A 23,909-nucleotide genomic window follows, 5' to 3' on the forward strand; every position below is an offset into this window, starting at 1 on the left:
AATATATATTATCTTGGAAATATATGTAAAGTTGCTTTGCATGTTGACATAATGAGCCAAGAAAACCAATAAGACAGCCACTGTTCAGCATTTCACTAACAGTTTGTCTGCTGTAAAAATGATGCTATGAAACACCATTTTTACCTCCATTATGAAACCACCATTTTAAAGGTGCACTCTTGATGCTGAAGCCATGCATCTCCACATGCCCATGGAGTTGCACAGACTCAAACAGGGATTGTTGAACGCTGTCAAAGACAGGCTTTTTGTTTTAGTCCAGTCTTCCCAAGAGTAGTTCATAACTATTCAATTTCAACTTAAAATCCACAATAGAGCACACCTGTCTATTGCCTTCCACTGTCTCGTTCTTACTGAATTGTAAAGGGAAATGTCCCTCCAGGGCTTCTATCTTCTCCAACTACACAGATGTTGAAATTCAAAGAAAGAATGATGGGCTATTTCTCTGTCCACATGGCCAGAGGGGAGAGCAAAACTCTCCAAAAGCTTTTTTAACTTCGCTTTTTGTTTCAAGCCAGTCAGATGGAACATTTGCTGTGCATGAGGCCAGGACACAGTCATCTGAGTCCACTATCCTCCCTCACACACATCCCTCCGGGCTATTTCTATCCACAATGACTTCACTCTACCAATGCATGCAGTGATGACCTTCTGGCCAGCTTGCAGTGCACGATACTGGCTCCTCTTTCCATTAGGAAGGTTTTATAGATAATGCATCTTAAGGTGACTTTTTATTTAAAACAGAATCGCTATTATGAAGTTGCCATACAATAAACTACTTCTTGACAACAAATACAAAGGATTGTGCACATCTGGAGTTTGATACTGTATTGCTGTCTAGAAAATAAACAAAGAGAGAAATGCTGAAATTGAGCAAAGGACGAGTTAAATCCGTACTTTGTCTTTGATGTGAAGTTACAACAGTAAACTAACAGTAAACTATAGAACTGTATGTCAAAAAAACTTCATGTGAAAGCTCAGTTAAGTTACTTCCTAAATCCTTTGTAAATAAGCTCTTTTTGCAACAATGCCCTAAAATTAATAAATAAAGCATTCATAAATTGAAAACTGTATTAAAATTTAAGTTTCAATAAGATTTTTTAAATACGATTTTCAATAAGATTTTGACCCCAAACTTTAGAATGGTAATATAAATTGTTGATACATTTTTAAATCGATATATATATTTTCATTAACAATAAAAAATTAAAAGAACATTTTAATCAGAATGAAACTGGCTCAAATGAATGAATATGACACACGGTGAAATATTTTTTCATCAAGAGACAAAAAACTATCACCATTACAATAACTCACAATTTCAGTGTTTCTGGAAAATGACTTTTCCGACTTTTCCAACCAAGGACAGAAACGGTTGCAGGAGCTTCTTGTCAATAGCGGCTGACTCCGCATCAGTGTACAGTAGTATCTTTGAACAGGACTGCCACTAGTTCTTCCTTATGGCTAGAAGGGACACTACAGGAACAAGTGTAATACTGCAGGATCAACTACAGCAAGAAACAAAGATTCTGCACACTAATGCCAGCTGCCTTCACAAACATAAACTAAAATCCCAGTCAACAGAAATACAAAAAACATGTATCTTCTAAAGTAGCACTGGCAGAGGGGCACATCTGCACAGACTGACACATTTTAAGAAGCCAGGCTGCAGAATTTCGAGCTTGCAGAGAAGAATGTCCATTGGCACTTGGGCTCACGCTGTCAGACCAGTGACCTTCAAAGATACGGGAAGAGAGGAAGTTGTTCTGACAGGCACTGGGAGTCCCTGGAGCCCCAGAAAACTGGTTTCAGAGAAGTGACAGTATGTTCAAGTAAACTTCCACCCAGAGGACCTAAATGGGCGAGCGTCAGAGTCTGCGTGTCTGTCCACCAGTCAGATGGGAAATTTGAAGCAGAACACACAGCTGGGTCCACATGCCATTTACTCTTACATCTTGACTTTGAACGACTGCTCAAAGCTGACTGCATTTTAGGCTACTATATCGCCACCCTGTCTGTTATGTTATGTCTGTTTAGTAATATTTCAATCTAGTCAACTACAGTGGCCTTGAAAATTATTTGGTAGAACAATTTTGTAAGAAGCATTTTTGCAGCACTGGTCCCAAGTCATTTTGACTATAATGTAGTCACTTTCCAGTTCACACATGCAATGCGTTCCTGTATAGTTCATCACATTCATTTTGACAACCAGAAAGTGTCCTGATTGTCTTCTTTTTAATTAAACATCTACTTTTTATCTTTTACATGGTATTAACATTATTTTTATGAAATGTGTGCTTTAAATGTGCTGTATTTATTTCATTTAAATGCCACTTCATTGCATAAAATGGAAAGACGCAACACATTAATATTTTTGGTCTTGGTTTGCCATTAAATTTGTTTGTAATTAAAAATTTCTCATGATTAGGACATAACGATTAAGCAACATTTTCTAATAATCTCAACATAACAAAATCTGTTTTCTTAAGACCCTGACTTAAAAGTAGTTTTCTCTTGTTTTGTTCTTGTTGCTTTCTTGGCAGTGTCTGCATAGATGGTCCGTACTTTGTCTTTGATGTGAAGTTACAACAGTAAACTAACAGTAAACTATAGAACTGTATGTCAAAAAAACTTCATGTGAAAGCTCAGTTAAGTTACTTCCTAAATCCTTTGTAAATAAGCTCTTTTTGCAACAACACACTAAAGTTAATAAATAAAGCGTTCATAAATTGAAAACTGTATTAAAATTGTGAACTAAATATACAAATAAACACACTACTATTCAAAAGTTTGGTTTCGATAAGATTTTTTAAATAAGATTTTCAATAAGATTCTGACCCCAAACTTTAGAATGGTAATATAAATTACAATTTTATGAGAAATTCTCTTTTGAGAAGGCGACTCTGAGATCACAAGAAAACAAATTTAGTTATATTTAGAACATGAGACAAGAAAGATAAATGAATGCATGGCCACTTAAGGCTTCAAAAGTATAATGCAATAACATCATAGACTTTGTAAGTGTGTACAAGTTAAATGTTTTATGTTCGAACTGTTGGATTATTTTTAAAGAAATTAATAGTTTTTGTCAGCAATGAAGCATTAAACTGATCCAAAGTAACAGTAAAGACATTTATAATGTAAAGATTTCTATTTTAAAATAATGCTGTTCTTTTGAACTTTCTATTCAAATAATTGTGAAAAAAATGAATAATTGTTTCCAAAAATTCTGAAGGATTATGTAACACTGAAGACTGCAGTAATGACAGCTGAAAATTCAGCTTTGCCACCACAAGAATAAAGTACATTTTTAAATACATAATTGTGTATATGTATAGTTTATATGATATTTACATATATGTGTGTGTACAGTTTATAACTTTACTGTTTTTACAGTGTTTTTGACCAAAAAAAGGCAGCCTTGGTGAGCATAAAGAGACTTCTTTCAAAAGCATTTTAAAATCCAACCAAAGCCAAATTTTTGAATAGTAGTATACATATGCAAATGTTGTATCAATATCAAATATAAACTGAAATTTAACTGTACATACATTTAAAATTTGTTGTCTTAGCAAAGATGTTCATTTCAACACAACTAAATCATAAAATGAGCAGTACGAAAATCCAAAAAAGATCAACAGTTAACGTGCATATAATTGTGCAATAAATATGCATTCAAAATACATAATTAGAACTCCTTCAAAACAACATAAAGCTTTTTATATTCTCCCAATAAAAACAGCTCAGTTCAGAAGGAGATCTCAAGGGAGGCTGTTGCTTTTTTGTGGATATCAGGCTATAAAGCCTATTTTTACTTTTATAATCTATCCATCATATCAAAAAAACTAAACAAAAAAAACAATGGGCAAAGGCAGGAAAAGATCATTTGAGAGGTGTGCTTTATCACACCATCTACTGTCAATAGAACCCCAAACAACTGAAAAGAGTGACATATGGGACATATCTCCACGAGTGTTATCGCTGTTGCAAGAGCGTGCGAGCTCTGATATACTGCAGGTTTTGCTCTCTCATCACCTGAGCGGGGAAAAATGATAGCTGGTGAACACGCAGTTATTCATTATCTGAAGAGACAGGCATCAGACAGCAGAGCCTCATCTATTCACACGTTTCTGTCTGGACATGGTGTAGATTTGTGAGTGGCGAGCGTATATACAGCTGCTCCCTGCAGAGCCGCATATCCCAGAGAAAGAAAAAAACCTAGAAACAGAGCAAGGACACTGTTCAGCGACAAAGCGTCTGTTTCTGATGACGCATGCTTACTCATGACTTTTTTAAAAGCCTGTTTACCAGAAGTCAAAAAAAAGAAAAGAAAATGACATCCCAGAGACTCAGTCAAAGTTAGCAAAGGTTTACAAGCAGTGCATCTACAGATGTGATTCACTTAAATCAAGAGAAATAAATGTTTACATTTATTCTCTTGAATGTATTTGAATATTCAGATCTTTCACCAAAGCTGTTAATGTGTCATAAATGACATTTGACAAATAGATTAAAAATGTGTAATCTGTTATCGAGGATCACAGTGACACATTTTTGTCATAACAGCAATTAAGGCAATCGTAAATACCTCAAAATATGTGCAATTTATGTTTAACATCCATTTGTCAGCAGATCAGTCATCTTTAAAATGGTTTGTTCTAGAATGTACCACATGAAAGAACCACTAGTCAAAGTAACATTTATATTATAACCTACTTTTAATTCTTTATTTTTAATTTAAGCAAAGAGCTTAGACTAATACATAATTTAAATCAAACCTTTGAAGCCTTTTTCCCTTTTAACAGCCTCTCCTTTGCTGCCCATTTCCCTGAAACCGTGGTGCAGTATTTTAGTAACCACCCGAACAACTGAAGTGAAAATGTTTTGAATGCATTTTAACGTACTTTATCAAATGAGTCCATAGCAACATACAAAATAACAAATGAGATTTTAATAAAACACAGAGAAATATCTTGACATCATGTTCAAAAGAATTCAGTTGAACTATTAATTATAAAATGATTCAGTAGAGGTTTTCAAGCTTTTTCATGTCAAAGAAGCTCAAACATGCCAGTCCTTGTGTGAGGGACCACTTTAAAGCATGAAAAACGAATTGTTTGCCAACAAACTGCTTATATATTTTTTTTAATGGACAGCAAGGCAAAAAATGATCACGAAAACTGAATGAGCAGCATTTGCTCAACCAATGGCATGACTTTGGGGGCGGTACTATGAATTTGGTGCCAATAGTAGCACAGAAATTACCTTCAAACACACTTAAATTAAAATTTGAATGGATAAAATATGTTTATTTGGACAGTTACCATGTTAATACTTCAGTACTGATATCATATAAATACCATGGAATATATGAATATGATAATCATTTAGATCAAAATACCTTCACTCTACATAGTCCATTTTGTAAGATGAGGCACTATTGTCATTAATGTGCCATCTTGCTGATTTAATATTTAGAGTGAACTGGTTAAAATTGACTAAATAAATGTGTATGTAAATGTGGTCACTGTCACGCATACAGTTTCATCCTCAGTGACATATATAAATCCACTCTCTTGTGTGTTCTCCTTCATTGTTTACATTGTCTTTCTCTTATTATAATCTCAGGCCCTCTGAAATCTGCTTTTGCTTTCTGGGTCAAGAATTCCCCGAGATTACCTTCAATCCTCGAAGCTGCATTATTTATGACAAAGACCTTGCTCTTGTATTATTAGGATGAGGTATATAAAAAATTTAATAAATCATAAGAGCCCACAAAAACACACAAATAGGCATGCCCTTATTCTCCTCGGAAGGATTTCCATCTAATCAAATACTTTAAGAAAGGCGTCGCTCTTCGGAAATGCAGCGTGAGGCTCAAAGCTCGAACAACACGATGCTCACATGACAAACATAAGATTTGCACTAATGCCAAGACCTGGAGCCAAGCAGGGAGATTAGAATGGTTAGATTGTTCAAGCAATCATGAGTCGCTCTAAGCTGTAGTTATTCAAACAAATGGGATTGTACTCCAGGCTGGGTGTGTGAGGAGCTGCCTGGTCTGGCTGCTCTCTTAAGCAAACGTTGCCGACACAGTTCTCAGCTACTGACTTTTTAGTCAGTTTTTTTTCATTCTGCCTTGTTTCCTGCTAATTTGACCGTCAATTTAATCCGTGTGGGTTAACGAGTCTTTGATTAGCTGTAGCTGCTTGAAGTTCATTGTTTGTTCATTAGTGAAAGCCTCAAGTCACTGATAGTAATGTCAAACTACTGTCTACTTCGATTCCAAATAGGAGCTAAATGATCTTTTGAGTGCACACAAAAGATGTGTCTGAATATGCATATATACGGTATATATATACTTACTATAATAATAAATAGTGAAGAAAAAAATAGCAAAACGTAGTATGTATGTCAAAGGAGTATGCAAAACAATACAGATGTCTTAGAAGACATTTTAATAATAATTATAATGAACTAATAATTGTTGTTGTTGTCATTATTATTTTATACATTTGTAAAATATTTCATATTGACATTCTTAATTATTAATTTTGTGCACTGTTATTTAATATGGGGTTGGATAGGTTGTTGTGCTTGGCGGATGTAGTGCTGTATGCAAGATCTTCATCAGATTCGATACATACTTTTAAAAGTATGCGAATGTGGACAAACAAATAAACAAGTACAAAGTGTTTGTAATTTGAGCTGGGTGATGCCCTCTCTTCTCCAAACCATAACTATGAAAATCATTAGATGACATTGTGACTGTGTGAAGCCAATCAGTCAGTCGATATGAAACCTCATACACCCTAACCATAAGTTTTCTCTATTGTTCTCAGAATCACACTAAATGGGATGAAAGTGTCTCGGCCCGATGTGAGAATCGGCCGCTACAGGATGATCAAGCATGAGAGAGACAAGCACAATGAGCCAAACCCCCAGAGGTAAGACCCTGTTCTCCTGCCACCAGTGTGAAAACACCCGCTCCGCTTGTGATTCACAAGCTCTGTTAGGATGTGTTAAATCAAATCACTTATCCTATACTCGTGACTTATTCATCTAAAGCACAGCAGAGCCCTTTGCATTGCAGATATATAAGGCATAGCTTGATTTTACTGACTTTACAGATACTTGCATTTAAATTCACTGCTTCAAACACCAGCATGGTCTTTACTAGCATGTGTGTTATTTGCTAACTGGTCCTCTTGGCTGTTTTGGTCAACCTACTTCGCTATAAAGACCTTCCTTTACGATCAGCAAGTTTTGGTGATGAACAGCATTGTCTGTCTGGTCTACCAGCACAAAACCAGCACTAGCCAGCCAGGACCTAAACTAGTTTCAGCACTGAATTGCCATTTCAACTATTTCTGTGCTATTTTGCTTCCTCAACACTGTTGACACTGGTTAACGTTCAGGTTCATGTTCATACTTCACAGTTAAAGGGAGATAATATATTTTATTTAACATTTAAATTAGTTTTCATTAATAATTAAAAAAAAGAAAAAACACACATGCACATTGTTGACAATTAAATGTTTTAATTAAGACATGCCATTGACAAAAATATGATATGCTTGAATTTAAAGACAGTGAATTGCATCACTTTATTTTTTATATCAAAAGCAGATGACAGTTTCTTGGGTTTATATTTTGTTTAATTTGATATGTAACATGTTTAGTATGTTTATATGTATATTATTTTATTTTTCTATTTTTATTTTATTTTACATGTTTTCTCTATATATTCTAATTCTTATTGATATGTTTAAATGTCTATGTATTTTTTTTAATTTTAACTTTCAGTATATTATATAGTTTTACACATTGTCAGTTAAAAGGATATTTTTATTTAAAAAGAAAAACTAAAAATTATATAATTTTGTTAGTAAAATATGACATGAAATACTGACAATTTTCTAAATATTTTTGTCAAGAGAAAAGTTAACTGTGTAATAATCCACCCAGAATCATTGCTAGTTTGTTGCATTGCAAACTTTGTCCAGCTTTTGTCACTCAATTATCTGTGGCTGTAAGAAAGTTTCATCTTTTTTAAGATGCACTCAGTCTCGTAAATATGATTGTGTGTGTTTATGCCTGCTGGCGGAGGTTCTTAATGCATGAATAGCTCAGACGTCACCGGGTGTAAAATAGCCCAATCAATGAGTCGATAAGCCCATCCATGGACGCTGGGCTGCGAGCCAGAACGTTCCCAGGTAGAAAAGCTTCACAGCAGAGCAACTAATTACAAAACGATTCCCGCAGTTGCAGTTGGTCCACTCTTTCTTGGTGCTTGTCAATCTTGGGAGAGCTCTGAGTGAAATGGCAAGACAGATGCAAAAGATATGCCATTAAAAGTTAGGATTGATCTTTTCTCTGGTAGGAGGTTTCACTCAGCTCTCACTGTGCAAAGATAAGAGTCTGTGATTTATTCGCTTTTGCTCAGTTTCATTCTCATTCTTTTTTTTCCCTTGATCTCTTTCTCATTCACTCACTTACTGTCTCTCTATTTATGCCCTGCTCTTCCTCGTTCTTTTTGTGTTTTTCCTACAAGTGGCTCAGACAATTGAAGTAATGAGCGCGGCCCACCCCGAGAGCCACGAGCGCATGCTAAACTCATTTTTGCTGGAGAGGACAGAAGAGCGCTGGGTAGAAATGAATGAGGTGACTGTGCTGAAGTTAATGAATTGAAACATGTCACGCTAAAGCGGGTCTCTTGTCACAGACAGGTCGTTTATTTGTGTTCTGTCTCAAACAGGAAAAATGATGCAGGGTCGTTCGCTGAGATCCACCTTTGGTACAAGCATCAGACCGGAAAATGTGCACTTTATCGTTTGCTGAAACCTTTTTAATGCTTTTCAATTAATCCAGGGCTCCTCTAAGAAAACCTTGGATGAATAAGCAGGCTACAGGTACAGTGAAGGTTATGTACTTACAAAATGAATACAAAATAATATTTAATAAGCAAAATGTGTTATTAAATATTTATTATTATAATTATACAATTTTTTAAAATGAATTTTCAATTACCCAGGGCTCCTAATTTTATATACTCAATAAATAAATAAAAATAAATAAATTAGAGATGTCAAATAGATTAATTGTGATTAATTGCATCCAAAATAAAAGCTTGTGTTTGCATAATATATGTGATATCTCTTAAATATATACATGAATGTATGTGTATTTATATAAATACACTACCAGTCAACAGTTTTTGGACAGTAAGATTTTTAATGTTTTTTAAATAATTATCTTCTGCTCACCAAGCCTGCATTTTTTGATCCAAAATACAGCAAAAGCAGTAATATTGTAAACTATTTTTACTGTTTAAAATAACTTTTCTATTTGAATATATTTTAAAATATCATTTATTCCTGTGATGACAACGCTACATTTTCAGCATCATTACTCCAGTCTTCAGTGTCACACGATCCTTCAGAAATCATTCTAATATTGCTGATTTTCTGTTCAAGAAACATTTATTATTATAATTATCATCAATATTTAAAACATTCTTTGATGAATAGAAAGATCCAAAGATCAGCATTTATCTGAAATAAAAAGCTTTTGTAACATTATACACCATACCATTCAAAAGCTTGGAGTCAGTATATTTAAATCATTATATATTTAGTATTAAATTATTAAATTATAGAAATTAATACTTTTATTTAGCAAAGATGCATTAAATTGATCAAAAGTGATGATAAAGACATTTATAATGTTACAAAATATTTCTATTTCAGATAAATGCAGTTCTTCTGAACTTTCTATTCATCAAAAAAAAAAACATTTTGACCAGTAAATCAGAATATTAGATTTCTGATTTCTGAAGGTTCACATGACTGGCGTAATGATGCTAAAATTCAGCTTTGAAATCACAGGAATAAATTACATTATTTTATTACATTGTATTAAAAATATTTCACAATATTGCTGCTTTTGCTGTATTTTGGATCAAATAAATGCAGGCTTGGTGAGCAGAAGAAAATTCTTAAAAAATCTTGCTGTCCAAAAACCTTTGACTCGTGGTGTATAAATATACACAGTACACACACATATATTATGTAAACACAAACTTTTATTTTGGATGTGATTAATCGCTATTAATCGATTTGACAGCACTAAAATAAATATATGTTAAGTCAGAAAAAGCTTTAATTTAGTGCCCCATTTACTGTAAGTGTGCTAACCGAGTGAGCCAGCCGTATGAAGATGAACATCCACAGACTGATGCAAATGTGAGCACTGCAGCTCGATGACAATCAATATATCAGGAAGTGCGGTCAGAGATTGATGGATCTCCACGGCATCCTCTGAAACACTCCCTGACTCTGCCAGGGCTGATATAACCCACCCAGACCAGCATCAGTGTAGGTGGCTGATGACCCAACTCATCTGGGCATCTGATTAATAATTGATTAGCACCATAACGGGAATAATGGGAAGTCATTTAGAGTATGATCCCTTCCTCTCTAGATTTTATTGCCTCCATTAGAGGCTTGTGGGGATTATTCTAAAATGGCTCGTTTGTACGTGATAAGAGGTTTAGTCTCAAACATGACTGCCTCTAAAAACCAAGCTGGAAATTTGATGAAGAAAACTGATTTGGGGAATGCTGTGGATTACTGGCATTTATTTATAGAACTTTCAAACATATTTTTCTCTTATACTTTCTGTGGTAATATATAGATTTTTGCCTAATTTCCTTATAGGAATTAGTTAAGAACAGTGTGGTAGGACAGTGTAGTAATGTTTGCATTTAATAGTTATAAATTTGTTCTCCCCTCAAAGTCTCACTTTTTCAACTTTCTAGTTAATTTAGCAGTTAAATGCAATCTTTAGCAAATATCCAAATTAATAAAAAATGTTGTGTATTTTGTACATATTGTACACTATGTTGTGATGCCTACGTTCACTTGTTTTTAGAAACATATTGCTTTTACTTATTTTAATTTATTTAGAAAAATAGTATAGAATTTTTCTATAAGCCATAAACTGGTCATCGTCCATAACACAATAATTACTGTACTGACCAGAATTGTATTTATGTCAAGAGTTGCAAGACTCTTCTTTCAGAAAAATGTGAAGATTTATTTTAATGTTTAAAATATTTTATGCTTAAATCTGTGTTATATTTTATAAAAAAAAAAAAAAAAAAAATTGTGGAATATTATAAAAAATATATTAACTATTTTAATACCTTTTAAAATGTAAAAGAAATATATTCATGTGATGGAAAATCTGAATTTTCAGCCGCCATTATTTCAGTCTTCAGTGTCACATGATCCTTCAGATAAAAAAGGATTTAGTTTAAATAATTGTTTTGTATCATCTCTTTATTGGATAACAATTTTTACAATAAGGTCTCATTTTTAAACATTTGCTAATGCAAGTTTAATAAATTTTAATAATGTATTAGTATTATTGTCACGTTTGATCAATTCAATGCATTGTTACTGAATAAATGGATTAATTTCATCAAAAAATGACTGACCTAAAACATTTGAATTTTTTATATTTTTGTATTGGACAGCTAAAACTTCCTGTGCCATTTAAGCTGTGGTAACTTCAAGTTCCTGGTGCTTGAAGTGTTTTTTTGTTTTATTTTCCTGTCACACAGGTTTAGGTCATTTGTTTTTAAGACATACTGCATGGAGATGCAGTATGACTTAGAAGAGTAAGTGGCTGTGTTCTCCAAGCGCACCCTTATTTAAAAAGCAGAGTTGTTAGACTTGATGAATGGTTGCCCTCTCCTCAGCTCTGTTTCTGCCACAGCCGTCTTTGTTTGGTCACTCCGCAGAAGAGCATCAGCCTCCATAATGAGATGTTATGCTTGCCGGAGGAACCAGGCTTCTATTCATCAACCTTCCTTTGTGCTGCTACACACCGGTCCACATGAATATTAATTCTAGTTCAGTGTGAGCCCTATCAAATACTTTAATTTCATTCAAGCAGTGTACATAAATCATTATCTGCAGACTCTGTAAAAGCCTTCGTGGTACCTGCATTGATATGGAAGTTGATAGCGTGGCATAAATTTTGAAGATGCCCATTAACTCAACCTGAACTCCTTTTCCTACTTTTGTGGCATTTTTCAGAGTAAATGTGCTATTTATTAGTGCAGTTCTATCAATGTATATCATTTTAAGTGTCTTAAGGGATGGGAGGTTAAGATGTAATATAAAACACTGCTGGGGAAGCAGAGCTCCTGAATACTGCGGCATTTTGCTTTTCTAGCTGAGCTCATTAAATTTAAGGAACTTCTCATTTTATTCATAAACCATTGGGATTCTGATACGCTCATTTATTTCTGTTGACATGTATTATAGTGTAACAACTCTTATTATATAACAAAAGTGTTTAAAAATGTCTGTTTTGATACAGAGGCCATTTTTTGTGAGGACCATTTGTTTTTTTTCCTTTGTGAGAATGATGCTCTGTGCACCTTTACAAATGTTATTTCACCCCCTGCTGGTTGACATTGGTATGCTAATGTATGTAAGTGATCCATATTATGATACTTCAATTTATTTGACATTGTCATTTGCTAGTGACTTACAAGCATGCGTTCTAACAGTTGAGCGGTAGAACATTTACAACAAACATTTGGCTTGAGACTTGAACCTTGCCAAGGTAATACTCCACCCAAAACTTGTTGTTTCAAATATGTTATTTTTTCCTTGACACACAAAATATATATTTTTTTAGAGAGCCTTTAAATTTTTTTCTGTGAACATGGTCTGTCAAACTCCAAAAAGACACTAAAGCAGTAGAAAAGCACCAAAAACTATGATTCTGTGACTCAATCCGCTATATCCCAAGTCTCTTGAAGCCAGATTCTACTTCTGTGTTATGAATTGACCCAAAGGAAATGGTTTTAACTGATAACCTTCATCTGCAGATTTCAAATCAAACATCGAACACATATGGTGCAGGTCATAGCATTTAGTTCTGAAACAGTGCAGAATTAGAAGTTGAAGATTATTAGTCCATCAGGATTTTTGCAGTCTGAAAAAAAGTATAAAAATGGTACCTTCAGGGGTACAACAGCTTGTAACTGGGCCAGTGCCCTTAAAGGTTCAACATTTTCCCTCATCTTCCTCCTAAAGTTGCATATTAGTTCCTTAGAGTGGTCATATGTACCCTTAAGGTACTACCATGAACCTTTGAGGGGTTAATAAGGTATAAAAATGTCTCTTTGAGGGTAGTGCACCACTGACAAACTGTTGAACCCTTAAAAATAAAAAATACTTTTTTTCTGGTCTGAAAGTGTTGGAATATTGAGCGTGAGATGTATAGACCACATTTAGGGTTTATTTGCACTGCTTTTGTGCTTTTTGAAACTGAACCAGTCTATACTGTCATTATATATAAAAAAATAGGTGTATGAGAAGATTCAAGTCCACTTTGAGTCCTTTTGTGTTTCTGAAAACCATGGCACAGCTAATACTGCTTGTATTTCTTCTTCTTTCTCCAGGTTCAGTAAGATCCAGAACACCAAGAACACCATGAGGAAAGATGGGATCAGCTCGCTGATGTACAGAGTGGTGTCTGTGAAGAAATATCCGCTCTACACCAACATTTCCGTAGAGATCGGCAAGCCTCCACCCAGACCCTTCAAAGGATAGAGAGCTACCGGTTCTGGACCAAGGATACCATGATCTTCTTAAAGTTCTGCACACAAACACACACACAAACTCTGCCCAGGGTCAGCTTCCTATGATACAGCAGTGATATGCTGAACAGGTTAGTTCTCAGGAATACATGGAAGCTTGATGTGGATCCAACAGTGTACTGTAGATTTATATCCTGATACAGATCGAGATGTGCACATTGTCTGGAGGGACGGAAATATCATCATCATATTCCAATGGCTGTTTTGTTCAGACCTTGAGGATCAATTCAAGCTTTTAGGCTCTTAACGGGAGGATTGTTCCGTTCTGGTTTTGGTAAGTGACGTTGATCTGCGAAGAACAGCCTGGCCACTTGATGTAAATCAGTCAGAACATACTGTACATTTCAAAAGCGAATGTGTCTTTGTGCCTGCGATGCTTGCAGTGTTCAAATCTCTTCTTTCGTATCTCAGATGTTGGTTGATCATGTGAGGTTGATAAATCAGTGCTTGAAGTTGGCTCCTTTGGATTGTGTCTCTATCTTGCGCTTTTGTATCGTCTCTTGGGACTAAGCTGAATTTAGTCAACTATGAAAACACTTCTCAGCATTTCTGGGATGAAACCCTTGTTGGGATGTCTTCATTGGTACTTGGAGGACAACTATGTGATGTGATTAGACTGGATCTGGACTAATCCTACAAGCACATGACTGTCAGTCAATATGGTACAAATGGATTGCCGCAGCATATCGTGTAGATGCCTGGAGAAACGGCAAGAACTTTTGCTGAGAGATAGAGGAGCTTCTGTAGAAGTTACTGATGATCAAACCTCTGTATCTATCACCACCTGCTCAAAACTGACTGTGCTACGAGCCACTCTTTCTTTGTTTACTTTCATTTGCCTCAAAGATTCATATTTAGATCTGTCATATATCAAGGCTTTTTTAAAAACTTGAAGGATGAAGTTAGCAATGGGTGCTTTGATCAAATAATGCCCATGTCATTCAGTTTCAGAGTCTCACACCTCTTTTGATGATCATCTTTGGAGGTGTTATTTAAATGATTCTCTGATATGTCCAATATCAAAAAATATACACCCAGGGTCCAAACTCAATGTTTTGCCACAACTTCCAATTCGATTTATTTGAGGAAATTTACAGGCCGTTCTGTAATTATTTCGTACAGACCATGAATCAACATATTTTTGTTTCTGTGGCAAAGGAATTATTATTAGTTGTCGTTTTTAGCATATTTATAAGAGCACAGTTGACTAAGAAGCTACTTCAGCCTCAACTGTGCTATAAAACTGTCAAAATATGAAGAATTATGCTCCTTCATATTTTTGTTTTGATAGCTTAATGTGAATAATATTCATACAGTCCATTCAAAATTTTGGGGTCAGTAAGATATATTTTTGAAGAAATTAATACTTTGTCAACGAATACTTACAGTAAAGAATTTTACATTGTTATCATTTAAATTTCAAATAAATGCTTTTCGAATATCTGTTCGTCAAAGATGAATCAAATGTTTGACAGTTTCTGCTAAAAATATGAACTCTTTTCAACATTGGTAACAATGAGACATGTTTCTTGAGTGCCAAATCAGCATATAAAGCATCACATGACACTGAAGAGTAATGGCTGCTGAATAGCTTATCAAAGGAATAACAAATGAATTAAATAGAAAACATTTTTTTTAAATGGTAATATTTCACAATATTACTGTTTTTACTGTATTTTTGATCAAATAAATGCAGCATTAAAGACCTTACCGACCCCACACTTTTGAACGGAGTTCAAAACAGAGGACAGAAAACTTCAGATAAAAACAAAAACAGATGAATACTAAGATTTATCTGGTTTCCATAATTTTCATAATTCGTCAGTGTTATGTTGATTTTCACTTGCATTTGGCTAATGTTAATTTTGGACCCTGTATTCACCTCTTCCAAAGAGATCTGAATAACTGTATTGAACTGCTTTTCATTGCAATACTTGCAAGCCTTTTAAAGTTGTTTTACCGTTCCTTATTCCTTCTTCACTTTTAATTTGACTGCCTGAAAACACCAAACTGATGCCTTCAGATGTATTATTAGGGGTAAATGTGAGGAGAGTTCAAGCTCTTTTATAGGCTTTTCTGCGCCGTGTGCGGACACTTCTTTTGTGCTATCAACGATTCTTTCAGCCCAGCACAGAGGAAGTCATTAATGAGAGCCCAGCCACTCTCGCTGTCCTTTTTAAAATACACATTTCCTCGTCTTTCTCCTCATGCCTTTTATTTTAGCCTCACAAACCCATTTCATTTCTGTGTGTGCATTTATGTTGTCTTAACTGCTGACCCAAGCAGTCACTGTGTCACTAACATTGTTTCCTTCTTAAGTATTTCATCACCTCTATCTCATGGGTACTACAACCTGTCAGTTATAAGTTTATCACTTCTGCCACGCAGTATTTGTACATTGGCCGTCAAGCGAAATAACTGTTAATACTTACCTGACACAATTTTGCCTCAAGCCCTTTGATTTTTCACGGATTAATAGCCTTAAAAGTTGACATCCATCTGTGCACACTATTCAGAACTATTCATTGATCATATTCAATAATATTTACTCTAGCTGTGACCTGCATTTCAAATGCTGAGAAACAGTGCTGTAGAATGCAGTCAATCCTAAACCTTCAACACGAATGAGATTTCAAACCAATATCTTTATTAAAAAGACATTATGCTCGTCCTGCAATGTCTTGGCGAATGAAATAGAAATCTGTTTCTGTTGGAGTAAGATGAGATTACTTCATTTTCGAGTTCATGTATCAAGGCGCGTATTAAATAGAAGAAGAAACAATGTTGCAGAGCGCATGTCATTTACATTATCTTAATTTTTTCAAAATGAAAAAATGCAGTCCATATGGTGTATACGGTGTGAGTAGAACTAAGTCCAACATATTGAAGGCTTCACACACATTGTTGCATGCAATCTGTCAGGCTTGATACAGCATGATAGTGTATAATGTGTAGCCATTCTTCTGGAAAATATTTGTTTAATATTGATTTAAATGTGTACTCAGTCATTTTTGTTGGTTGCACTTATTGACTGCTGCCAAGACTCATTCATTTCACAAGTGAAATTATTCAGTATCTATATAACATTCAAAGGTTTTTTTTTTTTTTAAGGAAATTATACTTTTATTTAGCAAGGATGCATTTAAGTGATCAAAAGTGACAGTAAATAGATTTAACTTTGAAATAAACACTGAACTTTTGAACTTTCTGTCTATCAATGAATCCTGTATCAATGTTTCCTCAAAAATATCCAGCATATTAGAATGATTTCTGAAGGATCACGTGACTCTGAAGATTGGAGTAATGGCTGCTGGAAATTTAGCTTTGCCATCACAGGAATAAATTTGATTTTGACAATCAACATTGTTAAAAATAGAAAACAGTTATTTTAAATTGTAATAATATTTCACAATAATTCAGTTTTTACAGTATTTTTGATCAAATAAATGGCGTCTTTGTGAACAAAAAGTTTGAAATATTACATATTTACACATTAATTATAATTACGTATGAAATTACTGAGTACACGTTAAAGGGGTTCTAGTAAGGCCATGTATTTGGATGGTGTGATATGTAGATATGGTTCTTATTAGTGGGGGAAATTATGAATTTTTTTTTAGTTAGTCTGGTGATACAATCATTCGTTTGATCTTAATATTGCCCCAATGGCAAAAAAGCTGCTAATATTCTACAGTGTAGATACAGAGTTGCATTATTCTTTAGTGTTTTGAATGGAATTCGATAATATTAGAAATGTTTCACTGCAGTTTATAAAAGTGTATACATTTAGATCATCTGATTGTTCCATTCCAAAGTTACTCATATTTCTTGTGTTAACAAAGTAAAGCTCGCACAACTCTCATTACCATCCTTGCAAAGCACAAATGCAATCCTTGAGGTCTGGATGCTATTCTTCAGCAAATATCGCTTTATAGTTTGCAAAATCACACAGGTGCCACAAATGAATATACTTTTTATTTTGATGCCGTTCTTTTATATCACTCTTGGGTCAGCAAACCTTCCCATCCTGAAAGCTTGCACACACAGACTTGTGTACGTAATGCTCACCCTCCATCACCCTTTTTTCCCTCAGTCGTTTTCTGGAAAAGAACTCCATCTGCGCTTGATGCTTATTAATGTGAGAGAGGGACAGATGTGGGCAAGTATTCCACACCTACACAAAGACTTGCTTAAGAAACTACTGACGGCCTCAGGTCTTCATGCCTGGGGCGCATTTTTAAAGACTTAATGTGTCTATCAAGGTTTTTTGTACATTGAATGTCAAAATACTATATCTTATATAGAATGCATCATGTCATATCAAACATACTTTTTGTATACAATCAATAAATCTGATGCTACAAGAATCTGATGATGGGTTACTGTTTATATGTTGAGTTTCTGAGTTTGAAACGAATGTAGAATGCCATATTATAATGTTGTTGTTGTGTATTTGGAATCTAGAAGAAGTCAGTTATGAGGCAAAACGGATCAGAACAAAGTAATAAATCTCATATTTGCACCTGATTATTTCAACACCCACCTTTTACCAGCACCAGTCCAAATCACTGCTCAGGGACATGGCAGTTTATTGGAAAGGGAACATTATATCTCTAAACTGTCAGCCTTGTGCAGGAAACTCAATAATCTGCCTCTCAAAAAGTATGTTTTTTTTTATGTGACAGATGTTGCAATAAACTAGTAGAAATAACAACACAAACATCCTCTAACTTCATATATGGGATAATAAGACAAGACACATTGATCACTTGTGGTTTATTTATATTTGTGTACATTCTGTCATTGCTGCAAATACAGTTCTCGTAAAAAAAGAAGCAATATTACCACAGCTTTTAAAATGAGGTGTCAGAACAGAAATCAAGCAAAAATGAGCCTGCTTTATTTATACATGATTCATTTATGATAGGTTTGTTTGTATTTCATGCTACATTAGCTGTTTCCATGCCTGCATGGAAGTAATGTAAGTCTTACATTCTCAATACTTTGGTTTTCAGGCTTTTGAAGCAGAAAATAATATAAACGTACATGCTACTTCAAATCGTGTAAAAACACCAATACAAAATGTAGTTTAGCAGATCATCATTGCATTTGCAGATGCAAGGGTGCACAGTGCCCAATGTACTGTAGATGTTAATATGCTCACATGTCCAAAAATGTGTCTCAATACTAAGCTCTATTATCTGTTGTATTAGGGAATATCCCTTAGTAAGTCATTGTACTTTAACAAATGGATGTTAAATTGTTAGTTAACATAAGAAGAAGAATAATAGACTGTTTTTAATCATATAAAGCTTGTAGGCAAAATAGCCTCCACACTTTCTTCTGCAAGTGTGGTTTAAATATCTGCCGAGTTTTGTCATCATGAAAGATGACCCTATTTTTGCCCCTTGTCAGGCTGGCAGTTGTGCACATGGGAACACGTTGCCAAGCGGTTGCCTTCCCAGTAACCTGCATCCTGACCGTCATGACATCGACATTTGGTACAGGAGTCGACCCACACTGGCTCACCTCCAGGGATCACTTGGGTCCTAGAGGCATTCACGTAACAGTTGGGCCCTGGAGCCACAAAGAGAGAGATGATTAATGAGGCCCATTGTCAGTGGTTAAAAGTGAACTGTGACATTTTTTTCAAAATTAAATTTTTTTTTTGCTGTCCCATCCTAATATACAGAGACACAGTGCCACTATTAGAGGAAGAGTTCACCCAAAAATGAAAATTTTGTCATTTACTCACCCTGATGTCGTTACAAACCTGTGTAAGTTTCTTTCTTATGTTGAACACCAAAGAAGATATTTTGAAGAATTTTGAAATACCAAACAGTTGTTAGTCCCCATTGACTTAGGAAAAGAAATACTATGGAAATCAATGGGGACGGTCAACTGTTTGATTACCAGCATTCTTCAAAATATCTTATTTTATGTTCAGCATAAGAAAGAAACTCATACAAGTTTGGAACGACATGAGAGTGAGTAAATGATGACAAAATTTCATTTTTGGGTGAACTATCCCTTTAAAACTTTGTTTTGATACTGACAACACTATCTCAACCAATAATGTGAGTTTTGGGGCGGGGCTATGGGACTATGTGTCCAACCAAAGGCAGATGGGGCAGTGTACAGAAAACTTCCACTTGGGGATGCAACAGATGCAGAAATGGAAAACACCTTTAAGAGATAATATTTTCAAATAAACTACTACAGTATATTTATGGATAAAACATTGCCATGGTACCTTTTTTGACTTGAAGGCCCCCACATAAACTATAATTTGGATTATTTTACAACAATAATTCATTTTAAGTCATCCTGTGGCCCTTTAGATGTTTGCAGAGGCCCCCAGTTGAGAACCACTGAACTAAAGTGTTGCTATGTGATTGCGAAGGTGGTTTGGAGCTTTTTCTTACTCTATTGCAATGGTTTTCTGGGTGTTGCTAAGTGGTTACTTACTAGTCCAAGTCAGAAAAGCCTCTCAAGTCTCTATAATTTTGGATATTTTCTCTCTTGTAACTCTAAATTCGGATGCTTAGAAAAGTAGCAGAACACTTTCCTCAAAAGTCTGCACAACTTCAGGTGTCATTCATGTCCTTAGCACAAACAGCGCTGGACAAGTTATGTGCAGAATTTAAATACTTAAGGTCAGGAGTTTTTGAAAAACCTCAGCAAGCGCCACTAATTAGGAAGCCTTGGAATGTAGATAATGGCACTTTGCTTTTTTATAGTGTTTAACGTTTAAGATAAGGTTTCATTTGGAAGTTACTTCAGATTAACAGAAAATTTAATTTAACATTTTCCCCCACAGAGGCCATTTTTATCGACAAAAATGCTACATCGTTTGAGGAACTGACCATTTATCGCATTGGTGAAGTATATGCTTTGATTTATGTGTTGTTTTGGCTGCCTACATGCCTGCCTTATCTTTGCTCTCAGTAAACACTATAATTACCTTCATTCTTCACAGTATACAGAGAAAACAATACAGCAGAAGCTCAACTCATAAGGAGCGTTATCTTATTTCAGGTGCAGAAACTGGCCTAGCACATGGCCCGGCATCTGAACTGTCCCATCTGTTATTGAATGAATTACATTAATATATTACATAACGAATCATTACCGAAGACCAAACACAATTGTATCCTGCATGTGTGTGTTGAGGCTATGAGAATGTCATACTGAGTTAGTCGAGACTTGGGCAATTATAGTAAATAGAATTGTAATAAGCCTTAAAAACATGGCACTGTTTTCTTTTTTACTTCTGAAAAACTTACCATCCTTGCACTGAGGGCAGCATTTCCGTTTCTGATAGACTGGGTTAACACATGGTGGAGGGGCACAGTCTGCGACCTGACAGCGGGCGATGCCGTCGCTGTGACAGGTGCACTGCTCACACGCTGATGGCTGTAAATCAAATACAAATCATCAGTTGAAATAGGTTATCATATGATGCAATTCCACCGAAGCACATTCCTTTGAACATCTTTTTAACAGAACCAGCGGAACTATCAAATTGCCTGCTTGTATATACTGACATTTGTTGTTGTGCCAATCCAACACTCCGTTTTAGTGCCCTAAAATGTGAAGAATGTGATCAAATTCCACTCCCACACTGCTGTTTAAGTAGGAGCCGCATTACCACCTGTGGCTCAGTACTGGAGGGTGGGTTAAATGGACTGGAAGAAAATGATGCCAGCTCAGGCAAAGTGTATACCTTGGAGTCTGTCAGAAGGCTTCAATTTTCCCCTCCGGGATTCCCCATTAGCCATAATAACCAAATCAGGGAGATAATGAAGCACATATAAGCCCTGCTTCTTCCAAGCCTGTGCCACCAGAGATATTTCATTCTTCAGTTCCTCAAACAGCGTATTAAATTGCACTTTATGATTTCAGCCCAGTGTACATCAGATTTGTGCTTCACCTTGCCTGAGAACAAAAGTATCTGACTCTATTAGCTTTTAACTTACACAATGCATAACTATGTTCATGAAAGGCTATGGAAGGTATTTGATCATATTAAACAATTATGCTACAGAAGCAAAGAGCTGCTTTTGTTCCGGCTCAACAAAAAGATACATTCAACCTATAATTGTAATCTAAGTCTTTTGTATCATTGATGTATAGCCTATCAATTTGTTTGCTTACCATGATAAAGTTTTTGTTATGGTATGTTTGAACCATTTGAATTGATTGTCCCCCAATTCTTACTTTGTTATCTATATGGATTGCAAGTAATAAACAGTCAACAATTTGACAAGTTAAGACTAGTTCTGCTGTATTACTCAATAAATGTTCCTATGAACAAAGATTACTGTAGTGCTATTTTCAATCTTTTTCATGAACAAATCATACTCTCTTTTGAAATGCATGACATGCTTTTCTGTATTCAGTGTTTGGTTAATGCATTAGCTAACAGCATTGGTGTGTGAGCTGTTAAGAAGCAATTCATTAGTTGGACCTATTGCACCAAAACACCTCTTCACTAAACAGTGCTGTTTTGAATATGAACCAGAGTCAGTTGAGACTCCAAATTTGCATGCCTACAGATTTGCTCAGCAGATCCTTGTTTATGAAGATTCAACAATAAAGGATAAGGCCTGTTTTGGTTGATTGAGTGTTTTAACGAATTGGTTGAGTGAACTATTTAATGGCACTCTTACTCATTACACAATCACGTGTTACCACCTACTGGCGTTAAGATGCATCCTGCTCAAAAAGTCACAGAGATGAATCTCAAGTCAGAAAATCTCCACTAATGGAGACATAATTCATTTTATCATCGACCACGTGATGGCGCTAAATATTGTGAATTGTCCTTTTGGGAACAATACCAAAACTTTGAAACAATGTCACCACCTAGGGATAACGTGACACAACTGAAACAGGAGTTAGTAAGAAACCTCGAAAAGTAAAAGGCCTGTTTACTCATCTTTTAATCAATTATTGCGAATAGAATTACGATGTATCTATAAATCATAAAAAGCATTATGCTATTCTTTCAAATTTCACATCAACGTTAATGCATTACAGCTGTTTAAAGTGCAAGCAATGTGACAAAAAGTTGTGGCTTCAATTATTTAGGAGAGCAATTAAAACGACAAATATAAAACCAGAGAACATTCAGACCTAAAGCCTTCTTTCTGTGGACATATGTAGATTCTTTGGACTTTACCTGAAATTGTTGGCCCAGTTCGTAGACTTCTCCCCCATACTCGCAGCCGATCTTCTCGCATCTCGGGCAGCAGTCTGTCGGGTAATGGCTGACATGGATGCAGGCGGCAGGCAGGGACGTGCACTCAGTCCGCGCGCAAGCAGACCCTTCTTCTGTACATTCGCACTGGGTACAGTGATCCGAGTCTAAAAAGTACCATTCGCCCACATAGTAAAGACTGCCGTTCGCCTCACAGGTCGTCTCATGTTGTCCAGCAACCGAAAAAGCCAAAGCACACTGGCCGCAGATCACCAGGGTAAGCCAGACATGAAGAAAACTCACCGGGGAACCCCAGAGTACAGCCATGCCCATCACCAAAAAAACTCCTCAGTCCCTAACCAAGACTTGCAAATGAAGCATAAATAAGAATGACTATGTTATGTTCAAAAACTTGCTATTGCACGCGTCTATTTAACTAAACTACATAAAGTTTAAAAATCCTTTCATGGTCAGAATGGACTGTGTGCACTTTGGAGGCTGTTGCGCACAGGGATAGTTTTACGCCTCCTGGGTTATGTTTCAATTTACACGTGACAGCCGAATTCCAGAATATTGATAGGGTGTAGTTTTATGAGGCATTCGCTTCATTGCAGCTTTGTGTGTCTACTGAGAAAGAAAAAAAGAGTAAAACTATAATATGCCATTTAACACTGTTCATTGTTCCATCTTTTTGCTATTAGACAGGAAAATAACATTCAGACCATCGTGTTCCAGAAACACCAAATATATGCTTTATTTCTTTAATGGTAATAAATAAATAAAAATAATAATCTCGCCAGTCGCAGTCTTGAGCATTTCAAGATTTTTATTTTTTTAAGTTAATGCAAAATCCTTGTACATCAGGCATACAGCTCTAACAAATATGACATATTCAATCACTGGGGAAAAAAAATAAATGTGATGTGCATTTGTAATAGTAGAGTGGGTCTGAATGGGTTAATAAAGATCACTATCACTGCACGGGTCCTGCAGCCAATCATTTGAGTG

The 23,909-nt window shown here is 35.4% G+C and overlaps 2 protein-coding genes across 2 annotated transcripts in view; one reads left to right on the forward strand and one right to left on the reverse strand.

Annotated features, from left to right (window-relative positions):
• The window catches only part of LOC306881171 (beta-1,4-galactosyltransferase 2-like), a gene marked incomplete at both ends in the record, with an annotated part of 88,224 nt that extends 74,572 nt beyond the window's left edge, over positions 1-13,652 (forward strand). The window contains 2 exons of the mRNA XM_079435100.1: positions 6,861-6,965; positions 13,502-13,652. Coding sequence (XP_079291226.1) covers positions 6,861-6,965; positions 13,502-13,652 — 256 coding nt within the window. The remainder of the gene's footprint in view (positions 1-6,860; positions 6,966-13,501) is intronic.
• A 4,810-nt stretch (positions 13,653-18,462) lies between these two features.
• On the reverse strand, positions 18,463-23,461 carry LOC306881271 (von Willebrand factor C domain-containing protein 2-like). The gene is made up of 3 exons (XM_079435282.1): positions 22,884-23,461; positions 20,986-21,115; positions 18,463-19,276 (listed from the first exon to the last, which is right to left on the reverse strand). The coding sequence occupies exons 1-3, from the start codon at positions 23,232-23,234 to the stop codon at positions 19,095-19,097; spliced, it is 663 nt and encodes a 220-aa protein (XP_079291408.1). The 5' UTR covers positions 23,235-23,461; the 3' UTR covers positions 18,463-19,094.
• Between the last annotated feature and the right edge of the window lie 448 nt (positions 23,462-23,909).

Source organism: Barbus barbus, assembly GCF_936440315.1.
Source record: "Barbus barbus genome assembly, chromosome: 15".
NCBI classification, from domain to species: Eukaryota; Metazoa; Chordata; class Actinopteri; order Cypriniformes; family Cyprinidae; genus Barbus; species Barbus barbus.

Excerpts from the sequence above, each read along its gene's own strand:
- LOC306881271 (XM_079435282.1), bottom strand. The coding sequence starts at position 23,234 with ATGGGCATGGCTGTACTCTGGGGTTCCCCGGTGAGTTTTCTTCATGTC. Across the intron at positions 21,116-22,883 it reads AACTGGGCCAACAATTTCAG|CCATCAGCGTGTGAGCAGTG; the intron begins GTAAAGTCCAAA and ends TTTGATTTACAG. Across the intron at positions 19,277-20,985 it reads CTGCCCTCAGTGCAAGGATG|GGCCCAACTGTTACGTGAAT; the intron begins GTAAGTTTTTCA and ends TTGTGGCTCCAG.